This window comes from Rhinopithecus roxellana, chromosome 3 (assembly GCF_007565055.1).
Source record: "Rhinopithecus roxellana isolate Shanxi Qingling chromosome 3, ASM756505v1, whole genome shotgun sequence".
Taxonomy (NCBI): domain Eukaryota; kingdom Metazoa; phylum Chordata; class Mammalia; order Primates; family Cercopithecidae; genus Rhinopithecus; species Rhinopithecus roxellana.
Genome location: NC_044551.1, coordinates 109,645,211 through 109,671,662, shown reverse-complemented (window position 1 = coordinate 109,671,662; position 26,452 = coordinate 109,645,211). Strand labels below are relative to the sequence as shown.

General features: G+C 40.0%; 1 protein-coding gene across 2 annotated transcripts in view; it reads right to left on the bottom strand.

Annotated features, from left to right (window-relative positions):
• SEMA6A (semaphorin 6A) overlaps positions 1-26,452 on the bottom strand; it is a 132,829-nt gene that overhangs the window by 21,296 nt on the left and 85,081 nt on the right. The window contains exons 8-19 of one of the 2 annotated variants that reach the window (XM_010379537.2): positions 24,241-24,360; positions 23,461-23,549; positions 22,097-22,314; positions 17,821-17,952; positions 15,532-15,687; positions 13,932-14,108; positions 13,426-13,566; positions 13,258-13,338; positions 10,962-11,020; positions 8,503-8,523; positions 8,306-8,356; positions 2,999-3,163 (exon numbers count right to left, since the gene is read on the bottom strand). In XM_010379537.2, coding sequence (XP_010377839.1) covers positions 2,999-3,163; positions 8,306-8,356; positions 8,503-8,523; positions 10,962-11,020; positions 13,258-13,338; positions 13,426-13,566; positions 13,932-14,108; positions 15,532-15,687; positions 17,821-17,952; positions 22,097-22,314; positions 23,461-23,549; positions 24,241-24,360 — 1,410 coding nt within the window. The remainder of the gene's footprint in view (positions 1-2,998; positions 3,164-8,305; positions 8,357-8,502; positions 8,524-10,961; positions 11,021-13,257; positions 13,339-13,425; positions 13,567-13,931; positions 14,109-15,531; positions 15,688-17,820; positions 17,953-22,096; positions 22,315-23,460; positions 23,550-24,240; positions 24,361-26,452) is intronic. The other variant, XM_010379538.2, reaches the window with a different exon arrangement.

Genomic DNA, 26,452 nt, shown 5'->3' with positions numbered 1-26,452 from the left:
GGGCAGAGGGCTTGGGTCTGTTATTTTGAAAGGGGGAGGCTAAGAACAATGGTAGCAGAAGGGAGTTAGGCTGCAAGGTGAGGAAGGGTGTTTTGACAGAATGTGAGGGACGCACAGGATTAAATCAAGACGAAAGACATAGCAAGAAAAAGAAAGAAAAACGCAGCAAACATACTCTGGAAATGGAGAATTGTTTGGAGGATGAAGTGGACAAAGAATGGGACCAGCTCACTGGCAGTCAGCGTATCTGCAGCGTAGAGCCATGGGCATGCCTTGCTCACTGGCCTTTTTACCAGTGACCATAATAAAATGGGCAACGGGCACTTGACTCCTCAGCGAGCTGGTCAGTGGACACATTTTCTGCTTAGTGGGGAAATGTGATGGATTTTAGAAACAATTCCAGAGTATATTTAGCTCCTAAAGCTGGGGCACACAAATGTCACATTCTCATGAGACAATCGACCCAGTAGAAAGAGCACCCATCACAGGCCCTTAGAAAACCCATGAAACTCTTGCATCCCGGGAGATGCTGCATACACGGATGTGACATCATTAAGGCACTGACATCAGGGAATGAAAAGAAGCAAGGGGCATCACAGATTGGTTCAAGTTAAGGGATGCCATGATGAGTCAGAAAAGGAGCAAGACTTTTCCAACGGAGTAACGCCATCACCAAGTCATACCACACAGTGCTTGGCAAAACGAAACGAAAGTCGAAAATAAATCATGAACATTAAACAAAAAACAATTTGGAACAAAATGGAAATTAAAATCATAAAAACTATGATAAAAGGAACATTAAGCTACATCTTTTGTTTAAAATTTCTGCACAACTCATTGGCATTGCCCCATCAAACATACAACCAATGGTAAAAAACAAACTCAAATTTGACAGGGCAAGGCAAGGAGTTACTAGCACAAGAACAGTGATCATGTTAAACACCCATGCAATCACCTCTGCCACCATTGTTTGACAATATGTAGACTGCTTCCAGCTTTGCCAATATAATAAGACCCAAGAGAATGAACAATGCCGAATTTTAAAATGATCTGTCAAAGTGTTAATTGGACTCTTTGAGAACCTCCATTCCTTGGGGGGAGTTAACGATTACAGAAAATTCACGCTACCCCTCTCAGTGAAGTGAAAAGAAAATTACTGCAACCAACAGCTAGATATTTGGTTGGCATATTTAATGCTTTATTGGAAAGGCTGTTTGTTTTATTTTGTTTCAGAAAATCGCAGTGGGCAAAAACAAAGTGATTTCTACTAAGTTTTCTCTTCTTGAGAACACAGAACTAGCACATCTGAGGTCAGGAGCCACACATAGCAAATAATGGCATATGCTAAGGCTTGTAATCTGTCGGGACAGTTTCTCTTCTATCTGGAGCTTTCTCAGGATGGAAAGAGCAGGGAATCCCTCAAACAGAAAGAAGCTGATGAGACAAAACCAGCTTACAAAAAAAAAAAAAAAAAGAGTTGGCCGGGAACAGCAGCTCAAGTCTGTAATCCCAGCACTTTGGGAAGCTGAGGCGGGCAGATCACCTGAGATCAGGAGTTTAAGACCAGCCTGGCCAGCATGGCAAAGCCCTGTCACTACTAAAAAAAAAAATACAAAAATTAGCTGAGCGTGGTGGCAGGCACCTCTAATCCCAGCTACTTGGGAAGCTCAAGCAGGGAGAATCTCTTGAACCTGGGAGGCAGAGGTTGCAGTGAGCTGAGATCGTGCCACCGCACTCCAGTGTAGGCAACAGAGTGAGATTCCATCTCAAAAAAACAAAAGCAAACCAAAAAAAAACAAACAAAGATTTGAGGCAGGGCATATTACTAAGGGGAAGGGGAAGTCTATAGAAGAACATAAAATCAGTTAAGAGGACATGCTCAAGAACAGGACAAAAGGGGCTCCATCTTTACATTTTGACTTGGCAAATAGAGTAAGCAGAGTGCCCAGCACTCTCAGGAGATGAGAAGCAAAACAGCAGATGAAAACGTAGCCTGAGAGTCTGACCAGAAAGCATTGTTTAAAAGTGAAGATGGAGATACGTTTGCGGAACACTCTGGGGGAGGGCCCGATAGCGACTATCTTCCAAGGGTCACGGTGGCTGCTCTGCCCTCGAAACTCAAACTCCCGCTTGGATGAAACTCTTGAAAACATATAGAAGTAAACAATTCTGAATGGGGGGAAACAGCTCAGCAACATAACTGGGCTTTTCAGTCTCTGATTTACAAGACTGTTTTTTGGACAAGTAAAGGCCTCTTTGGTTGCAGCTGCAACTAAAGTAGGATGTGTTACCAGAAGCAGCAAATGGCAAGAAAAGAGATGACATTTCCTGTCTGCAGCTAAGCAAAGAAAGCAAAGGAGAATTTAGGACAGTTCACAGTAGAGTCCCTTTCATTTAGTGTGGCTTCCTTTCCGTTTTAAATGCATAGCAATTCTGCTTGATTAAATAACATATTTTTGTCTTAGCTACTGTCCTCTAAGAGCAATTGCAGTACGTCTGAGGACCATGGCTCTATTCAAATTCAGCACCATGCAAGAGTGAGAGATGCTACCAGCCAGAAAAGACTTTGCCCTGCTATTTCTCAATTCACTGATTAACAGGGCCTTTACTTCAATTGCATTCACTTGCCAAAGCCCGAACCGCATTCCATCACATTATGGTGGGAAAAGAGGGTCCAAAAATCTCAGAATGAGACTAAGAGGAATGGCAAGGAATGTCAGAAGCCAGCATGTGCTTTGGGCCAAGCCACACCTTTTTTTGGGTAGAGGAAGCTCAGAGGATATATTATTTGTTTTGTGTGGTTTTCCTTGCTCAGAGAATAATTTAGGATCAAGCCTCACATAGAGGATGGGGTTGCAGTCTTTTCCGAGAAACTTTCCATCATAGCGCATTGGAGGTTCCTTAAATGCTGCTAAAATTCAGCTGGAAGCAGTTACACAGTCCTCCCCACTTTTCCCTCCCTCTCCCCCGAGAGGAAGAGGCATTTCCAAGGCCTTACCCTTCTTGTCTTGGTGATTATGGGAAGACACTGCCCCCAAAGGGTCTGTGCTGTCAGGTGAGTCAAGCAGATGCTTCCAGTCCAGCATTCCTCCCCTAGACTCATACCCCTCTTGAGCCGTCGAATCTGATGTGGTTGTGCTGGGCAAGAGGGAACTGGAGTGCCCTGTTTTCGTCACAAATACAGTTAGGAAAACATCATCGGAGAGACCCACATTCCCTTTGCTCAGAGGCCTGGAGGTGGGACACCCAACCTGGCTGTAAGACTGAGAGGAGACCGCCCTAGAAATGACACAGTTTAGTGGTGGTGGTGGTGTGGGGTGTGTTCAGCAGAAAGCCCCTTGAACTTGTAGTTAGAAAATGAAGGGTCAGATCCTATCTCTGACACTTGCTGGGTGGGCCTTGGGGAATCACTTAACCTCTTCCTGTGCACCCAGTGGGGATAAAGACACCTCTCAGTGTTGGGAGGATAGGGACATAATGGTGAAAGCATCTTGCATAGTGTCTGACACATAGTAGGTGCTCAAGAAAGGCCAGTGTCCTTCTCTGATATTTTCGTGGCAGGACTAAACACAGAAAGTGTCCACTCCAGGAATCCCATTTGTGACTGATGGGGCAGGTTTCTGGTAGTGGGTAAGTCTTGTCCCTGTCACAAGTAACTCAGTTACTCTGCACCCTTCCTATGGAGGTTCTACGGTGTGTCTAGTCTTCAGGTTCAACTCAACTTCACAGGCATTCCTCTTTCTGGGAGTAGTTATTGCTTTGCAAAGGGATCTATTCCCACTGTCTTTTCATTGGAATGGAGGCTTCAACTGCTACACACTATTACGGCTGTCCCTTTTGTGTCTTATTTCAATAAAAATAGTTTCCATTTTTGAGGCTGCATTGACTAAAATGATTCAAATTAGAAAAGGATATATTTCTGAGGTTCAGATAAGCTACCATAGGATAATACGAGAAGAATGGCTGGGTTGAGAGTTACAGTAGAAACTCTAGCCATTTCCTGTGAATTCGTTCATAAGCTCTCCCTCCATCGTTCCACAAGGTTGAATACAGATTGTATCAGGTGCTTTGATCCAAGCTGACACAATGATTTAAAGAAGCACTACTACCTGTTCTCTCTGGCAGAAATAAAATATGACCTCCTTGTGATTTTCAACTGGAGTTTTTGGATTACATAGAGCAACCTCTTGAACAATTTTTAAAAGATATAAGGGCAACTACTGTGCATGTATAATTGGTGCCTTTGGTGGAAAGTAGGGCAGACTCACAACAACTCCAAAAGCTCCAGCCTTGAAGTATGATCACCATGCACATGATAAATAAAATATTGGCCTCTAGAAAGACAGATTATAAGAACAAGTACAGTGCATTCTTCTTCTTTTTTTTTTCTACAATTATTATTGGAAGTTGAATTCCCCCCAGGAGACTATAATATTGCAAATTACAGACAAAACATATATAACAAAGATAGCTTTTTATCTTCTTAAAACTTTGCTCAGCAGGAAAAAGGAAGCCAAGTGGCTCGTCCATGCGATGGTGACTTCTGTGGAGTCACTACACCTAAATGCTGCCACAAAGCTTTGGTAACATTGAAGAGGTCCCTTTCTGTGTGGCACTTGTTTGGCTCTCACACAGCTTCAAACATCCAATTCGTTGAAAATAGGCTGCTTCGTATCCAGCTGCTAAAAGCATGTTCATTTAAAATTCAAGGAATGCTTTATTCTAGACTTTGTGTTTTTACATTTCTGAGTTTCACATCTCATGTCATGATACAGATAAGAGAACAGGGGCAGGAAAATCAGCCTGAGAAATGGAAATATAGAAGTTCCTTTATTTCCTTTCAGCTTGCATTGAGGTCTAAAACATAACTTATTTTTTTGCGCTCCTGAATTCAAGACTACTCTAATAAAATATAGGCTCAGCCTAAGAGAAAATTCAGTGCCCAGCATAAGCAAACAATTAGAAATAGCTTTGTAGGGAGTTAGAAAGAGAAAGTGAGGAAGAAAAAAAAAAAAAATACCTCCCCTCCAAGTAGCAAGATTTCTTTTACCTGAATTGATATGCATTTTGAGCACTTTCAATTTAACTGTGTTCAAGGGGCAATTTTATGGTAATGCCATAAGTATGGTTTAGGGAGAACATTTCTTAATACGGTAATCTAGGGGAAATATATGCCTAAGGGACACATTCTCTGTAGAAAGATTTCCTGGCCCATATGCTGTGAATACATGGAAAACTCATTGGTAGTGGAAAGCTATGGCTGTGAGAGGAAATTAATGTGGACCAGATGGTAGTTAGGTAGGAAAGTGTTTGACACAAATGTGAGAAATCAGTCTCTTCTTCCTATCACTGAAGTGTTAGTCTAATACCCACCACATCTCGATTTGCTACATGTAAACCTAGAGAAACCATGCCTCTGATTTACTCGAAAGAAAAAACTGAGCATCATGAGGTTTGTAATCTTTTAAACTTATGCTTGAGGATAGGAAACACGTGCCAGTGGTGAAGTAAACAGTCAGAGAAAGCAACACCTGATTCTCAAAAATTTTAGAAGCACCCTGTAAAAGCACTATTAAGCAGTAGTCCTCAGTCTGAATTCAAAGATGTGTTATTACTCTCCAAGCTTAAAAAAAAATGACAAGGAAACCACGTATATTCCTTCTTCTAGTCTGATTTTTAAAGTTGTATTATTTTTGTGCATTCCCTAAGAGACTCTGTAACCAAAGTCATGCTACAAAAATAGGCAAACATTTGTGGAGGTGATATCTATGTCAATAGATTTGAAATCTATTTTTGTTTTGTCAGTCCAATAAGAAAGGTCACATTTTAATCAATTGAACTTATACTTTATCATTCTCATAAATACAAATAAATAGGTATATTTTGAAAGTTAACTTTAATGCAGCATGTTGTTTCTCTATATCTACAAGTCATTGTAATTCCAGAGGTTAGACACCCTTCATACTACTCTAACCTATTAACAATGTTTGTAGACAATTAGACACAAAACGGAGACATTAAATCAATACAAGAGAGGAAGAGAGAAGGAAAATAATCAGGGCCCAATTCACTAAAAGGGGTTCTTGCATATGTAACTGGTGTGGCACAGAGCTTTTGACAAGCAGAAAGTCTGCATTGTTTATTGAAATGATCCCTTTTCCTAGGTTGGGCATTTCTGGTTTTGTAGTTGGCTCTGTGAGCCTACACTCAGCCACAGAGTGCAGGACATGCAGAGGACACAGCTAGAAACAGTGTGGGTGCACTTTTTACTTTGGAGTTGGCTTCCTTGTCTATATCCATGCTCATAAAAATAGCAATTTATTTCTTCTTTTGGTGCTACAAATCAGCACCCAGTACAGTGCCTAGGACACAGTAGCCACTCAACAAGTTTTTGCTGAATGAATTAGTGAAATCTATTCTGGGTTTATTAATTCCAAAATTAGCATCCCTTACAATGGTTTATTTTTTAAAATTGCCAATATTTTTGTAAGTACTGTCTGAACCAGTCGTCATTTTGATGGTCAATTAATCATCGAACTGCTTCACACTGAATAGATTTAGCCTGAAATGGATAGGATCATTAGCTGAAAGGAAAATTCCAGCTCTTCTTTAGTTGCCTCCCCCAAGACCTGCAAATGAATGAGCATCATCCCTTAAAGTGTTAATACGGAAGCATTAATCAGTACCTTTCCTTTTGTAAAGGAAATAAGAGAGAACATAGCTTGGGAGTGATTTTTGCTCATAAGAGTATCCCATAGTTTAATTATTCTATCTATTTAAGAAATTACCTGGGAGTTAAAATTGGTCTTAGTATGACTGATGAATGCTGTGCAGGTTGCTGGTTCAATTTGTTTCAAGATCTTAATGTCTCAATATCTGATAAAGACTATTCAATTATAGGAAATGATCGCAAAGTATCATGTTGGAAAAGAGCAGATACGAAGTGCAGTTTTTTTTCTCAAGGCAGCCTAAGCTAGACGACATTTGCCTCCTGAGCAATTTTTCTTCTAGTCTTTGGTGTTCAATATTCTGGTTTCAGTCATAGATGAGGGAACATTAAAGGTGGATGAATTCTGTGGGCTCATCTACTCCACAATGCCTTACTTCACAAGGGGACCAGTCAGGAGAAACCAGGCAATGTTTTCCATACCTAAACAGTTCCAGGGTATAAGCCAGTCTTTTAAGATATTCAAAAAGGCTTTTTATGTATGCTAATTTGACACAGGCAGTGAGAGTTTACAAAGAGCTATTAAACACATTTGTAGCCATCATGAACTATTTTTTTGGATCATAAATCAGCATTGCTTTCTTTTCCTTCCCCTTTCTTTTCTTTTCCCTTTTTTAAAATGTATTTTTCTCCCTCCCTTATTTACCTACTTCTGTACTTAAAGACTGTCCTGGATCTGTTGCTTGATTATTTATCTTAAACACACAAACTATAAAATGGCTGTGTATACATGAAACTCTCAGCTTCCATTATAATGCAGAGGCTTAAATCTGCCATCACACACATGTTTTTCATACCATATTTTTTTAAAAAAAACACATGGATAGTTTACCCTAATAAATATTTGGGGGTACCTTGAGAAATGTAAATGGAACAGCTACATTTCAACTTCTTACATGAAGAGTTCAGAATATTCTGTTTATGGGCTTAATAGCTTTGTTTAATATAGTGATTGTATATTTCAGACCAAGAACAATGAGATAAATCCTGTTTGCACATCATTTCCACTGCGTCACTCTTCCTTGTCTACATTCTGAAGAAATCGCACTGAAAACATGTCTAAATATTCATACTCTTTTTGAGCTTAAATTTCAGGGGCCAATTTCATACCATATTGGAAAGTTTTGTCTAATAAGAGCCTGACATGTGTGTCCTGTATAGATTTTCGCCAGCAGAGGGTATTGTCTTGAATGCCAGCATTTTGGGGGATGGTGCACTGTATCAGCTGAGGAGCTATAGTCCATTAGTTATCAGCACTGTTCCTTTGTCTTGGATATACTTATGTTCGAAAGCAATTTCTTCTCCCTCAAGAACTCATTAAATGTATTCATCAAATTCCCTAAGGTTGGCATATTTCATGTTCCCTGGATTAAAAATTTAGGACTCAGTCTCCCACATCAATTGTCTCACATAGGCAGAGTGATTTTTGAAGGATGGTGAAATTGATAAATAATTTTAGTGAATTGGAGCCCTTAAGTAACAAAGAATCTGGTCCATGATGTTTAGGAATGAAAACTATAAACTACTGCCAGATGAATGACTTAACGAATTAAAAAAAAAAAAAATCCGTAAACTGACCATACACTGTGTTGTAAGACATTTCATGATCTGGTAGAGGAGTTGAAATGTCTATAAAAAGACAATGAGGATAAAAAATTAATTAAAAAGAAACTTAAGATTCTTAAGATTTGAACATACTCAAGGGGATTAATGAAATAGAAATTCTCAGATAGGTTTCCACCAGTGTGAAATTATGAGAGTAATATCTTCCTTACCATTCAATGCCACAAAGGAATCTGAAAGACAAAAGGGAGGAAAAGGTTACTTAATGTTTTACACTCTGCTTAGTGCGACTTACATAAGTGGGAATGAGCTAACACAGAACTATGCCGACGTACGTATGGTCCCTGATACTAAGTAAGTGCTTTTTAATTCCTGCGTGTAATGTGAAATGCTTTATACTCAGTCCAATTTCACACCTCCATATCTCTTCCACCAAGTGAATTTCCTCCAAGTCACTGCCTTTGCCAAGAGGCAGAGAAAATGCAAGAGTTGGCAAACGAAATGGTAACCGCAATTATAGGTGACTTCGAGAGTTTAAACCCTTCTTTATACAGAGGGACATGCATGTGCATAAGTGATACCTGGATTACACTTACAAAGAAAACATTTTTTCTTTACATTCTCTTTTTACTTCATCCTCACAACCATGCTGTGAGAAACTGTCCAGTGTTACAGTGCTTTGAAATCATCAGGAGTTTTAGTTTGGAAGTTAAAAAACAAACCCTTACACATATTAGGCAACATATCTGCGTGTGTGCTGTGTGTTGGGGTCAGATCTCTGGTTCACTCAGCCTCTAACACTGGCTATTTGTGATTTCCTCATTTCCCTTTAACATCCTGCTAATTGTGTACCAGTTATCATGACTGCACCAGTTAGAGAAACCCTCCCTGAATACCTGTGTGGGGATAGGTCTGTCTAATAGAGGTAGTTCATGCTCCAGCAGGAACATGGGGAGAGGAGAAGCCATGAGGAAAGGCAGGGAGGCAGAGGGGCAGCCTGACTCCTGCCCTGAGCAAGCACCCTATGTGCCTCAGCAAGAGTGAGGTTAAAGGTCAAGGACACACTACAAAGCACGAAGGCAGATCCAGGGGCTTGCCACTAAGATTACTCTGGAAATAAAGAATAAATCACGGGGTTGGGACCTGAGAGCCTCTCCTATGCTACATACAGAGGTTTCCTCAGGTTCTTCTGCCTGAGAACGCAGATAAGGGTGTGAGCCTACTGGTGTAGTGGGCATTTTATAGACACAGTAATAACCATTTTTACATGTTTCACGTATTTTCTGATTTGATCCAAATCTACACCCCTATTTTTCTACAGACACCACTATCACAAGTAATATAAATATGATGAAAATGGCTCATTAACATCAGTTAACTAAGCTGTTAAAACACACACACACACACACACACACACACATGCACACACACACATCTTAAACCTGTTTCCTTGCAAATAAAGCTATAATGCACCAAGATGATTAAGGTCAACTGATCAAACATCAAGCTATTTCCCTGATACAGATGAATGCACACACGTAACATACATCTTTTGGTGATGACACTTCTCCTATGCTTATTTATTAACTCATCAATTTTGTGTGAAAAGACATAATAAATAAGAATTTTTTGCCAATATATAATATTTGTAAATGAAAAAAATGTATATGGCAAAGATTTGGAGATAAGGCTGCCTTTAGCCCTCTTTATTTCATTATAACTAATCTCTAAAAAAGGTAAGGTAGAAAGTTGAATGACACGTTAGAGTCTGAAATTTCAGTACTCATGACTGAAAGATTAGAATTATATCCATGATTTTCATTATAGAATCAAATATCAGGATAATATAACTTCATTCCCTTGGGAGCTATTATTTGCTGCCATTTTGAATGCAAGCTTCTTGAAATTCAGCATATGTAACATTTGAAACAGCACAAACTAAACATATTTTCCAAGAGTATGGTATTATTCTTTAAATTAGCATCAATAAAGCATTTTCAGGAGAATATTGATATTAATCAGGTCACATGACAACTGGGCAGAAATTTGAGCCAGATCCTTTACATAAAGTTCTAACTAAAATGTTACCAGTTAATAATGAACTCTGAGATTTACATAGTAGGCCAATTCCTATAAAAAGGTTATTTTGAATTGCCTTGTACTTGTGGGTTATTTCTGAAATTTTTTTCCTGTCATATATGGCAACGGACACAAATCTAATTTAAAAACATAATTACTTTTGATAGTCGATATGTTCAAGAATAAAGCAGGCCCACTCAATTAAAAAGCTAGAGTACAATGATCAATCTTTTTATTATTTGGCTAAAAATGACAGTATAAAAGCACATTTTTAAAAACAGCAAAACTGTCATTTTGTAATGGAAATGCTGATTTAACTTACTGCTTTGCTACAATTAATATCCTCTAGAGTGAATTTGTTCCCCTGCATTAGAATTAATGAAATAGGTGCCAGCATTTATAGTGACAACATTGACAACACTGGCTTTAGAACAGAGTGCTTTCTTTATTTGATATTTAGAAGATGATTTCTGTCATTTATGTATGCTTTAGTGTCTGCTACACTCAGATCCACATGTGAGCTGATGTATCTAGGCCGTTCACTGAAAGCATCTTTGCCCAAAGATAAAAATGGATAAAAGACTGTACTTACTGTGACAGTCCCCCAGACCATCTGTATTGCCACGCTCTATGTCCTGCTCAAAAGTCAGTCTTTTACAAAAGGAAGGGAAAGAGAGACAGAAACGAATACAATAATGTGAGTCTTCAGAAATGAGTCTTAAGTTTCACTAAAGACAGTAACATAGTTTGATGAGTGGTAGGTGCAAAAAATAAATAGTTAACAGCTTGAAAATTTATCTCTGAAGTTTACATCTCTGAAGTTATAGAAAGTCTTAGGTGACTCTTCAAAGAGAAGCCATGGTTTAAGCAGTTAATTCAGATATTATTCAGGGAGATAATAAGCTTGCAGATTATTTATATCCTTCTTTAATTCTCTGAGCATTTCTTAAACATTTAAGAAGTTTAGATGTTAAAATACACTCCTCATAGAAACAATATAGAAGTCTATAAATTAAAAAGAAAAGTCTTTTTCTCTCTACTCTTTCACTCCTACCCTTGCCTTCCTAGGCAAGGTTTTTTTGCCTAGACATTTATCTAGCCAAAAGTGTTCAAAGGTCCAAGTGGCTACAGAGGAGACAGGAGCTGGTGGTGCATTTTGTGGAGACCACCTGGCTATTTGTTTACCCCTAGCCCTGCCCCAGTCATTGGGAGTATTACTCTCATTCTCTTTGACAGGCTCATGTTTCTTCCAAGTCTACTAGGTCACCACTGGGCTGTACAAGCGACATGACATTAAGAAAACCAATTTTAATAAAAGCTATTTTGATTTTTAAAATAAGCACACCAGAGTCACCTTCCTTTGGGGGCACTTTGTACATATTCCCATAATATAATTGAAACTCTTATTTTGCAACTGCTTTCAGAGCTTATTTACGAGCCATATAGGAAAACTATTTTGAAAGTCACAGCTTGATCTAATAATCCACCATGTTTTGTTTCTAATCTTTTTTGCCACATTAAAAATCAAATCCCTCAAAAGATGAAGATTTCTAGTGGTCATGACAGCCAATATTCACGATGCCCTGGGGCCCACTCTCCAAAGGGCACGCCCCATGTTTTGAGCAATGCCAGCATCATTGAAATATGAATGCACACCTTAAGGAAACTATTTTGGAGTTCTTATATTGACTTAAAAATAATTTTTAAAATATCAGTCTTATAGCCTTTGGTCACATGTTGAACACAGAAAGGACATAGGTCATTTCATAGCTCCCCTCTCCATGCTTGGTGATCCTTTCTCCTCCACTTTGAGGGGTCCAATGAAAAGGGACAAACCTCTAATATTACACCATGTCAATAATGCTACTTGCAAAGCTGTTCTAATAATATACAGTGACTCAGACTTTTGCATTAGTCAAATTTCCAGGTCAGATTTTATAGTTATCATCAGCTCTGTTTATGAGAATACTTGTCCTCAAATTATGCAGGTGGTGGTCATCAGATACGCCCTTGGTCTGTTTGTTTAGCTATTCTGAAATAGGAAAGGAGGCACAGAGTGATGTAAAGATGGTTCTGTTCCCCCTTTGGATCTGGGGAGGTTGCAGAAATGGCTGTGTTGAAGGAAGATCTGTGCTGTCTGACTTCCTAAATTGCTTGCCACAACCCATCAAAGATAAACATTGAATACTTTTGCAAATGTATTTTGGATTTCACATCCACTGAAGTAAAAGCATAAAAAGAAACCTCTTAGCCAATGCCATCTAAGCATTTAAAGCCAAGGTAACAATTTTAAACACCAAAATCACAGGCATGGTGGACTGGCCTCATCTAGCTGATCTGTTGGAGAACTGCCAAGAATTGATTGACTGCCTAAAGAGTAACAGGGTCAACCGTTCTTCAGCGCAGGAGAAGGTTTATTGGATGTATACACCATGCTTGCAGTACAATTGCATTGCTTAACAAATGTTCTGCAATTTCTTCTCAGCCCTGCACAGTCAATTACAAGAGCCAGTTTTGCTATGGCTAAACAAACCACTCACTAATCTAATTGGTATCCTATTGCTCCTTTTCTCTGCTTTTCTCCCACCATGATGATCAAGCCAGGCACTTTCTTGTCTCTCTCTCTAGGGAATACATTGAAGCCCACTGTGTTTCCATTCTGTGTTTTTAATCAGTCCGAGGATGATTAATCAATTGGAAATCTGCCACATGTGATGTGGTGAGGCTCCATGAAATGGGAAAGGGAAGGAGAAAGGCTGACAGTCCCGTTGCTGGTGTTTGTGCACAGAAAGCTGTGTGGTGGAGTGTGTGAGCAGAGCAAATCTTACATCTAGAATACACCTTGGCTGGAAGCCACTGTACCCTCTCCCACTCCTCAGGCTCCTTACCTGCTGTTGGGTGATAAATGGGTGCAGGCACCACCTTCCTTTATCCACCCACAATACGGGTCTCTGGAGGCAATACAGGTTCTGCAGGAAGAGGATGACCATGAGCTACCTAGGACTGCTTCCTAGCCACCACGGACTTTCTAATTGTCAGCGAGGCAAAATACATACTTTTTACACTTCCCATGTCGTTCACACCGGCCAAGGGGAACTTTTATCACACAGGTAGAGAATGCAACATACAGAGAGCTGCTTGCTCTGTCCAGCTGCATGCCCATGATCCTTTTGTCTTCGACTCCATCATAGCTGCATCTAATTTCATCAGGCAAGATAATATCATTAATAGACTCTTCTCTTTTTCTCGGCACCACCCTCACATCCCACTTCCCAGCCCACAAGGCAATCTCTTAATCTGATCTAATTGGCAGTGAAACAAACAAATCCTTATACTCATGCACACATGTAGACACACAATATGTATGTATCTATATAAACACACACACACACATTGGCAAGGAGAAAATAACGCTTTTTAGATGTTAAAAAATTTTTACAAACGCATTAAAAAGTCACCTAAAAATGCATAAAACCTAAGTCGGCCATGATTTTCTCTGAATGAAAGGGACCATAATAGCATAACAGATAATTACTAAGAAAGAACCAAATATTCTACTTACTTTTCAGGGTTGTAAACGCTCATCTCCTCCAGGAAAAGGCTGTCATTTAGAAAACCACTGTTTCCTATCCTGGCCAAAAACTTCAAGATGATTCCCTTCTCTGATCCCAGAAAAACCACAGTGTGATTCTGATACGGCCCAGCAGCCGTGTCCACTGCAATTTTGGTCAGGCGGTATCTAAAATGACAGGAACACATTTTTTATCTCTTTGTTAGTCTGTCATTAAAGTGTTCCCTGTTCCACTTCAAACAGCCGTGCCATAGCTTTCTAGTAACAACCTCAAGAAAAATGTATGCGTATAAATAATGTTCTCAAGTGGTTCTGGCCCTTTATTTCCATTTGCAGAGCATTAGTGTGGCTCCAAAGGGGAGGAAGGAGGTGTGGATGTGTGTGTGTGTGTGTGTGTTTGTGGGCCAAGTCCCATAATACATAGCCAAAACCACCTGAAACCACTTAGCAATAATCCCTTCCGTGAACAACAAGGAAAGACTAATGTCTCCTATGATGAAGGTAAGAAGTAATAAGAAATTCATTTAACTTTTAATTTAACATTGAAAAGCAATGACTACCATTTCTCCATACTCCTCCTCTGAGGTACAAAGCCTCCATCAACAACATGTCTGATTGGAAACCTTTCCAGTTGTATGTCAAGGGGCTGGGAGACTCCTCAAGGATGAAGAGGCAGAGTGCTAATGGCACTGCTAGAAACTGCAGGGACCTGCAAGCCAAACAGTATCCATTTAAAGCTGAAGGTGAAGGGCATACCTAGGATAAGTCCTACCAGCAGTTTACTTTCTCTGAAATCTCTTGGACATTCGGCATTCTATGGGGACCCAGTTGTCCTAAGCACCATAGCTGGAACCAGAAAACAGACCCTCCTGCAAGTTATATACCATGGTTTCCATTTTATGTGCCAGAGCTATTACAGTGCTTTAATATATTTTAATAAAGTCAGAGTATAAAAATAGTGGTAAAGTCAATTAACATTTTGTTTGATGACTACCACAGTGGGATGGTACTTGGGAAAGCCTGTCGAACTGTTTGGAAATAAGCTCTGAATAAATACAAGGAAGAGTCTTTTTAATGCAATCACAGACCTCTAATTGGCTGTCCCTTCGCTGTTGGCCACCAGTTCAGAAAAAGAATACTAAACTAGGAATCCTTCACACTGGCGAATGTGGTGTCTGTGCTCTGTGTGACAGTGAACAATCCATGAGCCATGCTCAGGTGGAATCTACTGCAAGTTTTGTAATCATTTCCAACCAATCAGGTATCCACATCCATTCACTGGTTCTCCTTCACTGCTCCTCTATTTTTGCACAGATTGGATCAATGGGCTAATCCAGAAGGAAAGGTATTTCCTTCCTCTAATTGCTGGCGTGTGTCCAACTAGCCTGAAAATATTGGAACTCTTCTCCCTGGGAATGTGTGTATGGGGGGATAGTGGCATCCAACCAACCGGCCAGCATTCCACAGCTGAATGAATGCCCAGGATAGCAGAAGATGTTTGTGGCATTTCGAAGCATGATGCACCGATCGGTTCTCCGAGCATGAGATGAAGTTAGGAAATTCATCAGGACACGGTTTGCTTGACACCCACCTGACCATTGTTCTCAGGAACCATGGCCTGTTGAAGATGGAGGGCACTGCCTCATCCATGAGCGGGTGCGTCTTGATGAAGTTCAGGGTGTCATCAGGAAACTCATTGGAGGTTGCATATCTTTCTAAGGAGGATGAGCCAGCACAGCAACCTGGCCTAAAATGAAGCAAAGGGTGAAGAAGGAGGGAGCTCATTTTGTGCCTTATGGCAAATTCTTTGAATGAACTGCTTCTCTAAGCATCTGGAATGGAGAAGAATGTACTGCAGCCTGAGAGGAGGAAGTTGAACAATGCAGAATGCCACCAAGCACAATGTGCTGAGATTTCCTCTGAGCCGCCTCCTCATTTCATAGAGGAGCCTCAGCCAGCACAGTTCAGCCTCGGCTGGGGGCAGGCTGGCTTCCTCCCAGAAGCACAAACAAACTTCAGTAAACAGTGATGGAGCTTGAAACAAGTGAGTGAGTGTGGTTTGCACGTATCTCGGGGATGGTTTTACTTATCCAAAAAGGCCTGCTAGAGATTCCTCATGCATTTACTCTATAGAGGGAGAGAATTAGGTTGACGTTTTCACAAGTGTAGAAAGCAAAGACTCTCCAAAAGCCAACAGGGTACGTGCCAGCAAGACTCCATGTAATCATGTTTCATTACCTGGGGCTCCCTCAGAGAACATTTGGGTTTTGTTTCTTATTGTTGTTTTTATTTTTGTTTCATTTTGGCAGGTATAAAAAGCCAATTATATCAGATTCTTTCCTGAAAGGTCATTTTCTTGTCATTGAATGACGACCATAAAAATTTGCTACTACAAGAAATTCTATGGTTTCAGGAGTCAAGGGTTATCCCAGCAAGATCAGATTAGGGAGACAATGAAGCCCATCTGGTCCAGACACCTGGTTTGCCTGGGTGGTGCAGGAGAGGAGACTGGACCCTCACGACACCAGCATAAACCACTCCTATGCCCACACTGTCCCAAGGCAGCGTCCTGGGAGCATCCTGACTGCTGCAAGAAGGACGAGGCAGGCATGTGGAAGTATGTGGGCAAACTCACTGCCATTAGTAGAAAATCACTTAAAGTATATGTGCTGGTATTGGTTGAGTGATACCATCTTTACACACCAAGGGGTATTACATAAGAACTTTCTGAAACCCAAACCCTCAGGCTTAACTCCCCTTCCTGCTTATCTAGAAGGTAGTTAACAATCCCAGGCAATGATTTAAGACTATCTGTCTGAGGTTGCTGGGGTGTGCTTTTCACACCTAGTTTGCTATCCGTAAGTAACAGAGTATGAACATGCTAGATAATTCAGGTAATGAAGATGGATGAACCACTAAGTTTCTCCTCTGGGTATAATTGGTTTATATTACCTAAGTTAGTTCATGTAAGTGTACTTGGCCAGGTACATTGTGGGGAGGACTGGAGGTTGCGGAAGAGAGTTGAAAAACAAAAAATTAGTAAGATCTTGGGCTTCCTTCCAGAGGCACACAACTCCGGGGGAAGACAGACACCATGGTTGTTTCTATGGAACCTGGAGTGCAAATGCTGCGATGGAGGTGTGAGTGTGTGCCACAAAGAAAGGCAGGCAAAGGGCTTAGGGGGGACTTCCCTCCTGTCCCAGTTAGGATGAATTAGCCTGTTTAGGAAGCGACTACATAGGACTGAGAGGTCTCTGGGTTGCCTCTGGACCATAGTATCTCATGAAAGCAATTGTAAGGCATGATCTGGGGAGGAGGACACTGCACTGTATTTGGACCCAAAACAGACAAGAATCTGGCAGACCAGAGACATCTTAATGGTCCACCCTACCCACTGTATTCTTCTCACACTCGGTCTGGAGTCCTAGACTCAACTCTGATCCAGCTTGGCCACAAAATCCAGAAAACACTATTTACGTTTCATATTTTATTTGGGTTTGAAGACATGGGTCTCTATAAAATTGAACGGAAGCATAAAGAAGCAGTGGAAATCATTCCCCCTGCTATTGAACTTGTGCAATACCCTTTACCTCTCTGGGCCTCAGTTTTCCCAACTATAAGCCAGTAAGGCCTCAGATGGTTTCCACCATTGTAGTATTACATTGGATAAATAAATATCTGAAGGTTAAAGCAGAAGACTAGAGGAACATTGGTTTGACTATATGAGAAGGTAACTTTGGGTTTTGGTTAATGAGATGAAGGCAATCTGCTTGGCTGGCGTGGAAGGCACTAGTGTGCAGTTCATAGGATGTTCATTATCAGAGGTGCAAGCTTTGCCATTTCTAAAGTTTAAAATAGCCATATGAATATTTGCACATACCTGGGCTTAGGAACTCGTTCATCAGGAACTGGTGTCCAGGTGGAATCGGGAGACTTCTGTTCCTTGAATCTCCCAGTAAAAACACTGGCAATGTCAAGCATGTCATAGGCACAGACTGCAGACCCAGGGATGCTACAACATGACATTTCACATCAAGTGTTACTCACGCACTGGTTATGCATGTAGTTTGGAACATACTCCAGAGAAACTTTCCTCGTACAGCAAGTGAAATTTAAAGTTCATACATTGGACAACTATAAATGTAAGGGATCTTAGTACACAAAGAAAACATTTCTCTCAATCAGATTTGCATCAGTTGCCTTAAAGAATGTGCTAGTTGTAGCAAGCTCACAGAGAGGAAAAAAAACCCTTCGTGTCTACATTGCCTCTTGAACTGCTTTTGTTTATAAAGGAAGAATTGTTGAGCTAGTGATGGAAGTTTCCTGAATTCCCTAATACTAATTATCAATGACCTCTCTGAAGTTTCTGGAGAGCATTCTGTATCACTAATATTGGTGAAAATTTGAAACAAAAATGCCCTCCCAATGTCCACATATTGCTTCTTTGTATTTGGTTTTTCAAGCCAAGAACTCAGGGTGTGAGAATATGTTTGTGGGGAAACCCACACACATTTTATGTTAGTCTCTGTACATTTAAATTTTTACCTTCCTGATTACTTACATAAGACTACACAATTTAAGTCTCTAAAATGCCATCACTTTGCAAATAAAGTACTTTATAAAGTGCTAAATAATAAAAATGGCCCTCAGCTCCACCTATAATTATATCCTTGCCTGGCACCCCTGGAAGGACTTACGCTTCTTTTTTTAATCAATGATGGGAAGGAATGAATTATTCATTCATCTGGGTACACTGTTTACATTTGGACCCACATTTGTTTTTGACTAGAGTTGCTCCATGATTTTGATCAAATAAATTACAGGCACCAGCTGGCCAAGAGTTTTAATCAGGCTTTGAGATAGTGGGTCATTACATGGCCAGAGCGCCCAGGACAGGAGACATGGGTGCCCTGCAGTGCGGGAACACCATCCAGGGCAGGGAATATCATCCACAGAGAATGATTTGGTCTTGAATTTTGCAAATGTTGAACAGATATAAAAATAACTTCATAAATGATTAGGATAATTTATTCCATCTTTAATTTCATAAGAAAATTATTGAATAATTGCTTAATAATAATTGCTTAAATAAAGCAAGAAATAGGGAGAAGCTTAAAATGCTTATTTAAAATAAAGTGGCAAAATAAATTTTAAATACATATAAATGTATACACATATATATGTTGTTCACAGAACTAAGTGTATAAGACAGTGATAGGGCGGGCGCAGTGGCTCACGCCTATAATCCCAGCACTTTGGGAGGCCGAGGTGGGTGGATAACTTGAGATCAGGAGTTCAAGACCAGAGTGGCCGACATAGTGAAACCTCATCTTTACTAAAAATACAAAAATTAGCCAGGACTGGTGGCGGGCGCCTGTAATCCCAGCTACTCGGGAGGCTAAGGCATGAGAATTGCTCGAACCTGGGAGCGGAGGTTGCGGTGAGCCGAGACTGAGCCACTGTACTCCAGCCTGGGCGACAGAGTGAGACTCTGTCTCAAGGAAAAAAAAAAAAAAAAAAAAAAAAGACAGTGATTCTCATTTGTTTTGGAATTTCAGAACCTTTGCATTATTTATTTAGTTCTGTAAGACTCTCGTCACATATTCCTTTTCTGAAAGTAACACAATTACATATAGTATTTGCCCTACATATTAAGAAAAATAGGATAAATGCTGTTTGAAATATTTTATGATGCATCTCATAATAACTAAAAATATCCTAGGGTTTCGTAGTCTTCCCGAGGTTAGAATCAGTTGTAAAATCCTTTTTTCTTCCTTCCTTACATTCCGCTCTCCTTCCTTCCTTTCATTCCTTTCAATTTGCCTTCATTCCTTTCTTCCCATTTTCCATTCATTCAACATATATTTATGGAACCCCTACTTAAGGCAGTAAGTGCTCCACAAACAACATATGGTCTTTCCTTCAGTTGGCTCACAGTTCAGTGTGGAGGCAAGTATAAGAATAATGACAAAAATAAGGAGAATTGCTTGAGTCCAGGAGGTGGAGGTTGCAGTGAGCAGGGATGGCTCAGTGCACTCCAGCCTGGGTGACAGAGCGAGACTCCATCTCAGGAAAAAATTAAAAAAAGAATAATAACAAAAATCACAACAACAACATGAGGTGACTAGCTGACATTTGAAGCATCTGCAGGGTTTCAGTGGGCAGATGTTGGTCAGGTGGGCAGATCTTGCAAAAAGCAAAGAGTGAGCACAGCATGGCACATTCAAGGAGCAGATCTTTGCTCCGATCAGCCCATGGCACAGGCTGCATAGCAGAGGATGGGAGGGGATGAACTAGAGGAGGAAATGGGGTCAGACCCTGTGGGGGATTGCGTGTTATGTCAAAGAGCAAGGGCTTTATCCTCAGGGCAAATAATGGATTTGAAACAATTTGATATGACCAAGTGTGCATGTATAAAGCATGAAGTAGAGAGGGATGAAACCAGAGAAAGTGAAAACAGAGGGACTATAATTTATAGATGACAATGGGTATGCATATTTTTACGTGGATGTTAGATTATCAAACAAGTATGATTTCCGAGACTGCATAAGCATGCACTAAGTGGATACTTCTTAGGGTCTTTTAAGAAAATACTATAAATGGAGTTATCTATAATATTTAAGGGCTTACTACTATATTGTAATCACAAAGTAACCCACACCCTTAAAAAACAAGGCAAAACAAAATAGAAACTAGAAAACTAGAACTGCTCTTAGATTCCACTAGTCCCTGCATTTCCATGTGCCAAGACAGTATACGTTTACCAAATCCTAGAGAGACAGCTTCTGATGTATGAGCAACAGAAGCCTGAATTTTTAAATATCATTGTTATCCGCAAGTCTGAAAATCCCTACAGATGTTTAAAGCTTACTTAAATCGAACTGAATACTTCTTGGTGCAATATGGGTTCATATTTTCGTATTATTTTCAGTGGGGAGCTTGACTCTCATCCGCTGTATAATTGAGGAACATGATTTCATCCTTCATGAAGTTTGGTCTGTTCCGGGCTCTACTCAGTTCTTAAGCATTTCTTTCTAGATGTTATCCTCTAGTTTTATCATTTGTGTGTCTGTTATTTAGGCACTCATCATGTTCTTAAAAGTCTTTGTAAAAAGTTTAATTCAAAGCGAAATAGTGTATTACTAGAGGAAGATACTCAATACAGAACACCCAAAATTCTGCACAGAAATGAGAACACACCACATGAATTTAGATTTCACAACCATGCACACAGTTAGGATCATTTTCACACAATAGTACTAGGATTCTGAAATCTCATTGGCTTAACAGAGAGATGAGTACTAAGGAAAAACACTAATGCTTATCTTCCTTCTGTTCTGTACACATTTTCACTGCTCTAGGAATAATTATTAGTGCCTCATTTAGTTGCCCAAAGTCTTAGTCTTAACTAAATACAAAAATAGGAGTGACTAGGCTGACACTCATAATTTGTAGGTACAATGTTTGATGATTTATAAATTATCACTAGGACCCTCCAGAGTCAGATTCCGGTGCTGTGGTTGGGGTCTGGGTTGTGACCCAACTTATTGAGTGAGCTTGCCTAAGGGTGACTTTGTTGGACAGGATAATAACCAAAGTCCTTTATAACTCACTTGAATCCTAGATTTTACCCTGTAGCATTTTAATATATTTCCAATGTTTTAACTTCAAAAGGTACTGATCCAGTCATGAGAATATTAAAAGTCAAATACTGCAAATTATTAGATGACCTAGAAGAGACAGGAGGAACATTCTTGAGTTCCAACGCTGCCTCTTCCATCTACTGACTACTTGGACCAGGTAGTATAATATGTTGAGCTCAGATTCCTTAAGTGGAAAAAGAGGACAATATTATCTAGTTTCTAGGATTACTAGAAGGATTTACAAATAACACATAAAAAGTGTTTATGTAACAGGCTTATATAAATAGAAGATATTGTTATAATTTATCTAATGACTTCCCCTAAAACCTAACTTAATAATGCTTATAAACTACTATTAATTTGTTGATGAAAGCTAAGTGTTAAGTGCTTCTTAGCTACACACAGTGAATGCAATTTTCATTCAGTTGCAAATATTGTTTATTAGAAGAGAACCCCCCGGGAGAAGGAAGCCAGGAAGAATTGATGAGGTCAACACAGCTAGGGCATGATTACCTGTTATAAGGTGTAGAAAAGGTTGCCAGGACAACATCACGCCCATTGATACGAATCACATCTGTAACTGCCTGGAGAATGTTGAAATAAAAATGAGAGTCTCCGGGAACTGAGCAGTTCAGGCGCGCTTTCAGGAACGATGTCCACTGTTTCTCCAGGACTCTTTGAGATCCTCCCATATCATTCTTACAAACCTGAGCCACTCTTGGGAAAACTACCTGCAGAGGGAAAACACATAGGGAAAATGAAATGCATTCATTCTGCAAGAAGATCTTAGTAGAATTTCCATCCCTTGAAAGCAGAAACAAAATAACAAGGTGCTTAATTTAATACTGTTTCTAAAATCAGTAGAAAAAAAAAAAAAAGAAAAGAAAAGAAAAAAAGAGGAAAACTCAGCATTGGAGCAGCATGTTTTAAAAGATAAGGCTGTGGCATTTAATACAGAGCCATAAATCCTTCAGGGAATCAGCTCCCAGCCACATAAACTCATCTCCATACAGACTGCTTAGCTTTTTATTTCCTCAAACAAAAGCACACTTTGTATGCACCATCTCTGCCATCCTCACTAGCTGCCTCTGGGCCCTGAATCTGTGCAAGCCACCCTGGCATTCTATGTTACGCTTCAACTTAGGGACCTTGATCTACTCTCTGGTAAAAAGAACTAAAATGGATATCCCCTAAATGTTGTATTGCTTTTTGCAATAAAGACAAAAATCAAGACTCAATTTGATTAAAGATACCAGATAGTTACGGTCTCTGTGGAGCCACTCAATTAGGAAGAAGAAGAAAAAAAAAAACTGTTGAGTATACCTGGAAATCACATCTCAAGACACTTGAATCTTGGGCCAGGTGTGGAGGCTCATGCCTGTAATCCCAGCATTTTGGGAGGCTGAAGCGGGTGAATTACTTGAGGTCAGGGGTTCAAGACCACCCTGCCAACACAGCGAAATCCTGTCTCTACTAAACACACAAAAAAATGAGTGGGGCACGGTGGCGCATGCCTGTAATCCCAGCTACTTAGGAGGCTGAGGCAGGAGAATCACTTGAACCAGGGAGGCAGAGGTTGCAGTGAGCCGAGATCGCACCACTGCAATCCTGCCTGGGCAACTGAGCAAGACTCCGTCTCAAAAAGAAAAAAAAAGATACTTGAATCTCAGCATGAAACCAACCAAACATAAATTTTCAATAGAAATACTTAAGAAATTTCCTGTGATTTGCTACTGTTCTGCAAAAGCAGATAGGGCTTCCAAGACTGTTACTAGATTTATGGTTCTCATTTCAAGATCATTGATAACAACATTTGTCCAAAGGTGTGGGTTTCTGAAAATGTTACAAAGTGAGCCAGGGAAAGCATCCCCTCTTACCTTTCCCATGGTGTTATACTCCACTGCTATTTCCCTGAAGAAGAAGTAGATATAATCTCCGTAATCCACAGCTTGAACAAAGTATGGTTCTGTAGACAAATAGGCACTTTAATTGGGAACATGTCATACAGAGTTAACAGAATTTCAATCAAGTGTAGCCAAAGACATGTTATTAATTAAAAGTGTAGGGCCATTAGACATTTGGTTAACACTAACCATTTCTAATGACTTCACACATGCAAGCACTGGTGATTTCACAAGGCATTCACACTTACACATTATATCTTTCAGAAGCTTTGCAATCAACAATGAAGAATTATCGAATTTTGCATATCTCTGTAATTTTATTTTCCACAATGGAATGCCCCTATTACAGAGAAGATTTTGTATACATTGCCTTGTCACCCTGACTCATACAGGGCTGTGAATAGCTTTTCTCCTCTTCCCCACCACCTCCACGCCCCTGTCCCCTTCCATGAATGCATTGTTCAGTTCCTTTCATGCAGGGCTCAGAAATGAGAGCTTGAAGCAAGAAAAGATGAATGTAATGTATTCTATTGTTGTGGCATTGGTAGTTTTGTTAATACTCCAGAAACTCAGGGGAAGGAAAAAAGGGAGGTAAATAAATCCGTTGAAAACAAAGATGCAATTTACATGTTTCTGTCTGTCAGAAGTCATTACTAAAATGAAGCTACAGTCTGGTCCCCCCAGACTCTAGATCTCCCACAAGATATGTATTCCCCTCCCCTCCGACCCTCCTTCTTTTAATTGTTTGTTCACCTTTCAACCATTTCGAATCGTGCTTGACGGTCCGCAGGGTAGGGCTTTCTCCAAGACTCCGGTAAATGACTGCGTCAATGGCAAGGAAGTCAGTCACTGTGGCTGAGTATAGCTTTCCATCTTAGAAGGAAAAGAAAAGAGGTGAACAGGGTGGGAGCAAGTCAGTGGGGGTGGAGGAATAATAAAGACATCCCTTAGATTGCTTTCCAACATCAGGCAAATGAGATAGGACAACTGGGAAAAATCCAAGAGTCACTGGGAAAACTCTTGGCCCACATTCCTAACCATTTTAAATTGGGATCATGAGAGATGAAACATTTTTCATTTTTAAATTGCACGGCAATGTTTTTTTTTTTAAGCAGCAGTACCAGCAGCAGCTCAGAGAACAGGGTAAATGAAAAATGTTTGCTTCACTTGATTAGCTGGACCTTGACTGAAACCTCAAGGCCAAGGATCCTTGGACACTACGACTGCCACCACACCATGGTAAACTGGATTAGGTGAGAGCCCAGGGAAAGATGGATGCTGATTGTATCCCCAGAAATTTTGGGCACATGCATAAGTAAAGGAGTCCTCAGTCTGATCAGGTGAGAGGAGTTGAAGAGAGAGGGTTCATATGCAAAAAAGGGCTGACTAAATTGCTGCTGTCCTGGGAGTCACAGCTCCCCTTGACCTCAGGTTTGACAGTTCACTAAATCCTGGCAATCTGGTTTCAATAACAGGTATTTGCCTCGGTATCTCCAAAGTCACAAACTAAAAACATTCTGAAATACAACATGCTAAAGCAAAGAAGAAAGGGGAAGGAGTGACACGGAGTTCAGACAGGTCTTTCTTCAATAATTCATGCTTTGGGGGAGATATGATTGAGAGTAGATCCCAGGCATAAGAGAATAAAGCAGACTGAAGATTAGTCTGCTAGACGTTTTTGTTCCTTCCTGGCTTAGCAAATACTCTGCCAACAAATAATCAAAAGGGGTGTTCCAGAATAGCAAAATCTATGTTGAGTAAATAGAAACAAGAATTATATTCAAAATAAAAAAACTACTTCGGTGATTCACTTTTAGTGGATTACATGTATTCATTAGCTGTATGTCAAAGTGACTTATATACAACATAGTACTGTTCAAGCTCTTTTATATGTAGTGTAAACATAATGGTTTATGGTTTTCTTTGTTTGTTTTAAAAAAAACTCATATCCAAATACACTTAAACAAAGATCTTGATGTCTGTCTTTGGTCTTAAAATAATTAAAATTTATCCAGGTTCAATTTAGAGATGTCTTAATATCTGCAATATTAATAGCTATATATCAATAAGTTTTAACTATTTTGGTAGATGTAAACTGCAGAGAGCAAACCTTTAAATTGCCCCAAAAATGTCTACTAATCTTAACTTTTCTTACGGATTTTGAGCCCCAGGTCATAGACATTCTTTATACATTTATGACTATAGAATACATATTCTATATTCCTATAGCCCCAAGCCATACAGATATACCTGGGTAGTGAGGGAAGGTAGAGGGGAACGTAGGTCATGGTGATGGCTATTCCTTGTAACTACTCCCCAAACTCTTTTTGTTTTGCATTCTTTTAAAAACTGAGTATCTCATCAGAACATTCACTTGTAGAACAGAATACTTTTCTGCCACTGTTTTTTTTTTTTTTTTTAAGATGGAGTTTCACTCTTGTTGCTCAGGCTGGAGTGTAATGGCAGGCACTATCTCAGCTCACTGCAACCTCCACCTCCCGGGTTCAAGTGATTCTCCTGCCTCAGCCTCCTGAGTAGCTGCGATTACAGGCATGTGCCACCACACCCGGCTAATTTTGTATTTTTAGTAGAGACAGGCTGGTCTTTTTAGTATTTTTAGTTGGTCAGGCTGGTCTTGAACTCCCAACCTCAGGTGATCTGCACACCTTGGCCTCCCAAAGTGCTGATATTACAGGCGTGAGCCTCTGCGCCCAGCCTCTGTCACTCTTAGTAATATGATACCATTCATTTGCAGTGAGCATCTCCTATTAATAAGGGCTGAGCTTTTATGAGATTTCAAACACTTAAATGAAAATCTATTTAGATACAACACTAGGGGTGGGGACAGTCATAGTATTAACTCATGTGACTTGCTCTGTATAGCTCCTAAAAACTTGGTGGCCATAGTAAGTTCTCTGCCTATTCTACCTTTTCTACCATAGGCTACAGTAAGTCATCTTTTCAG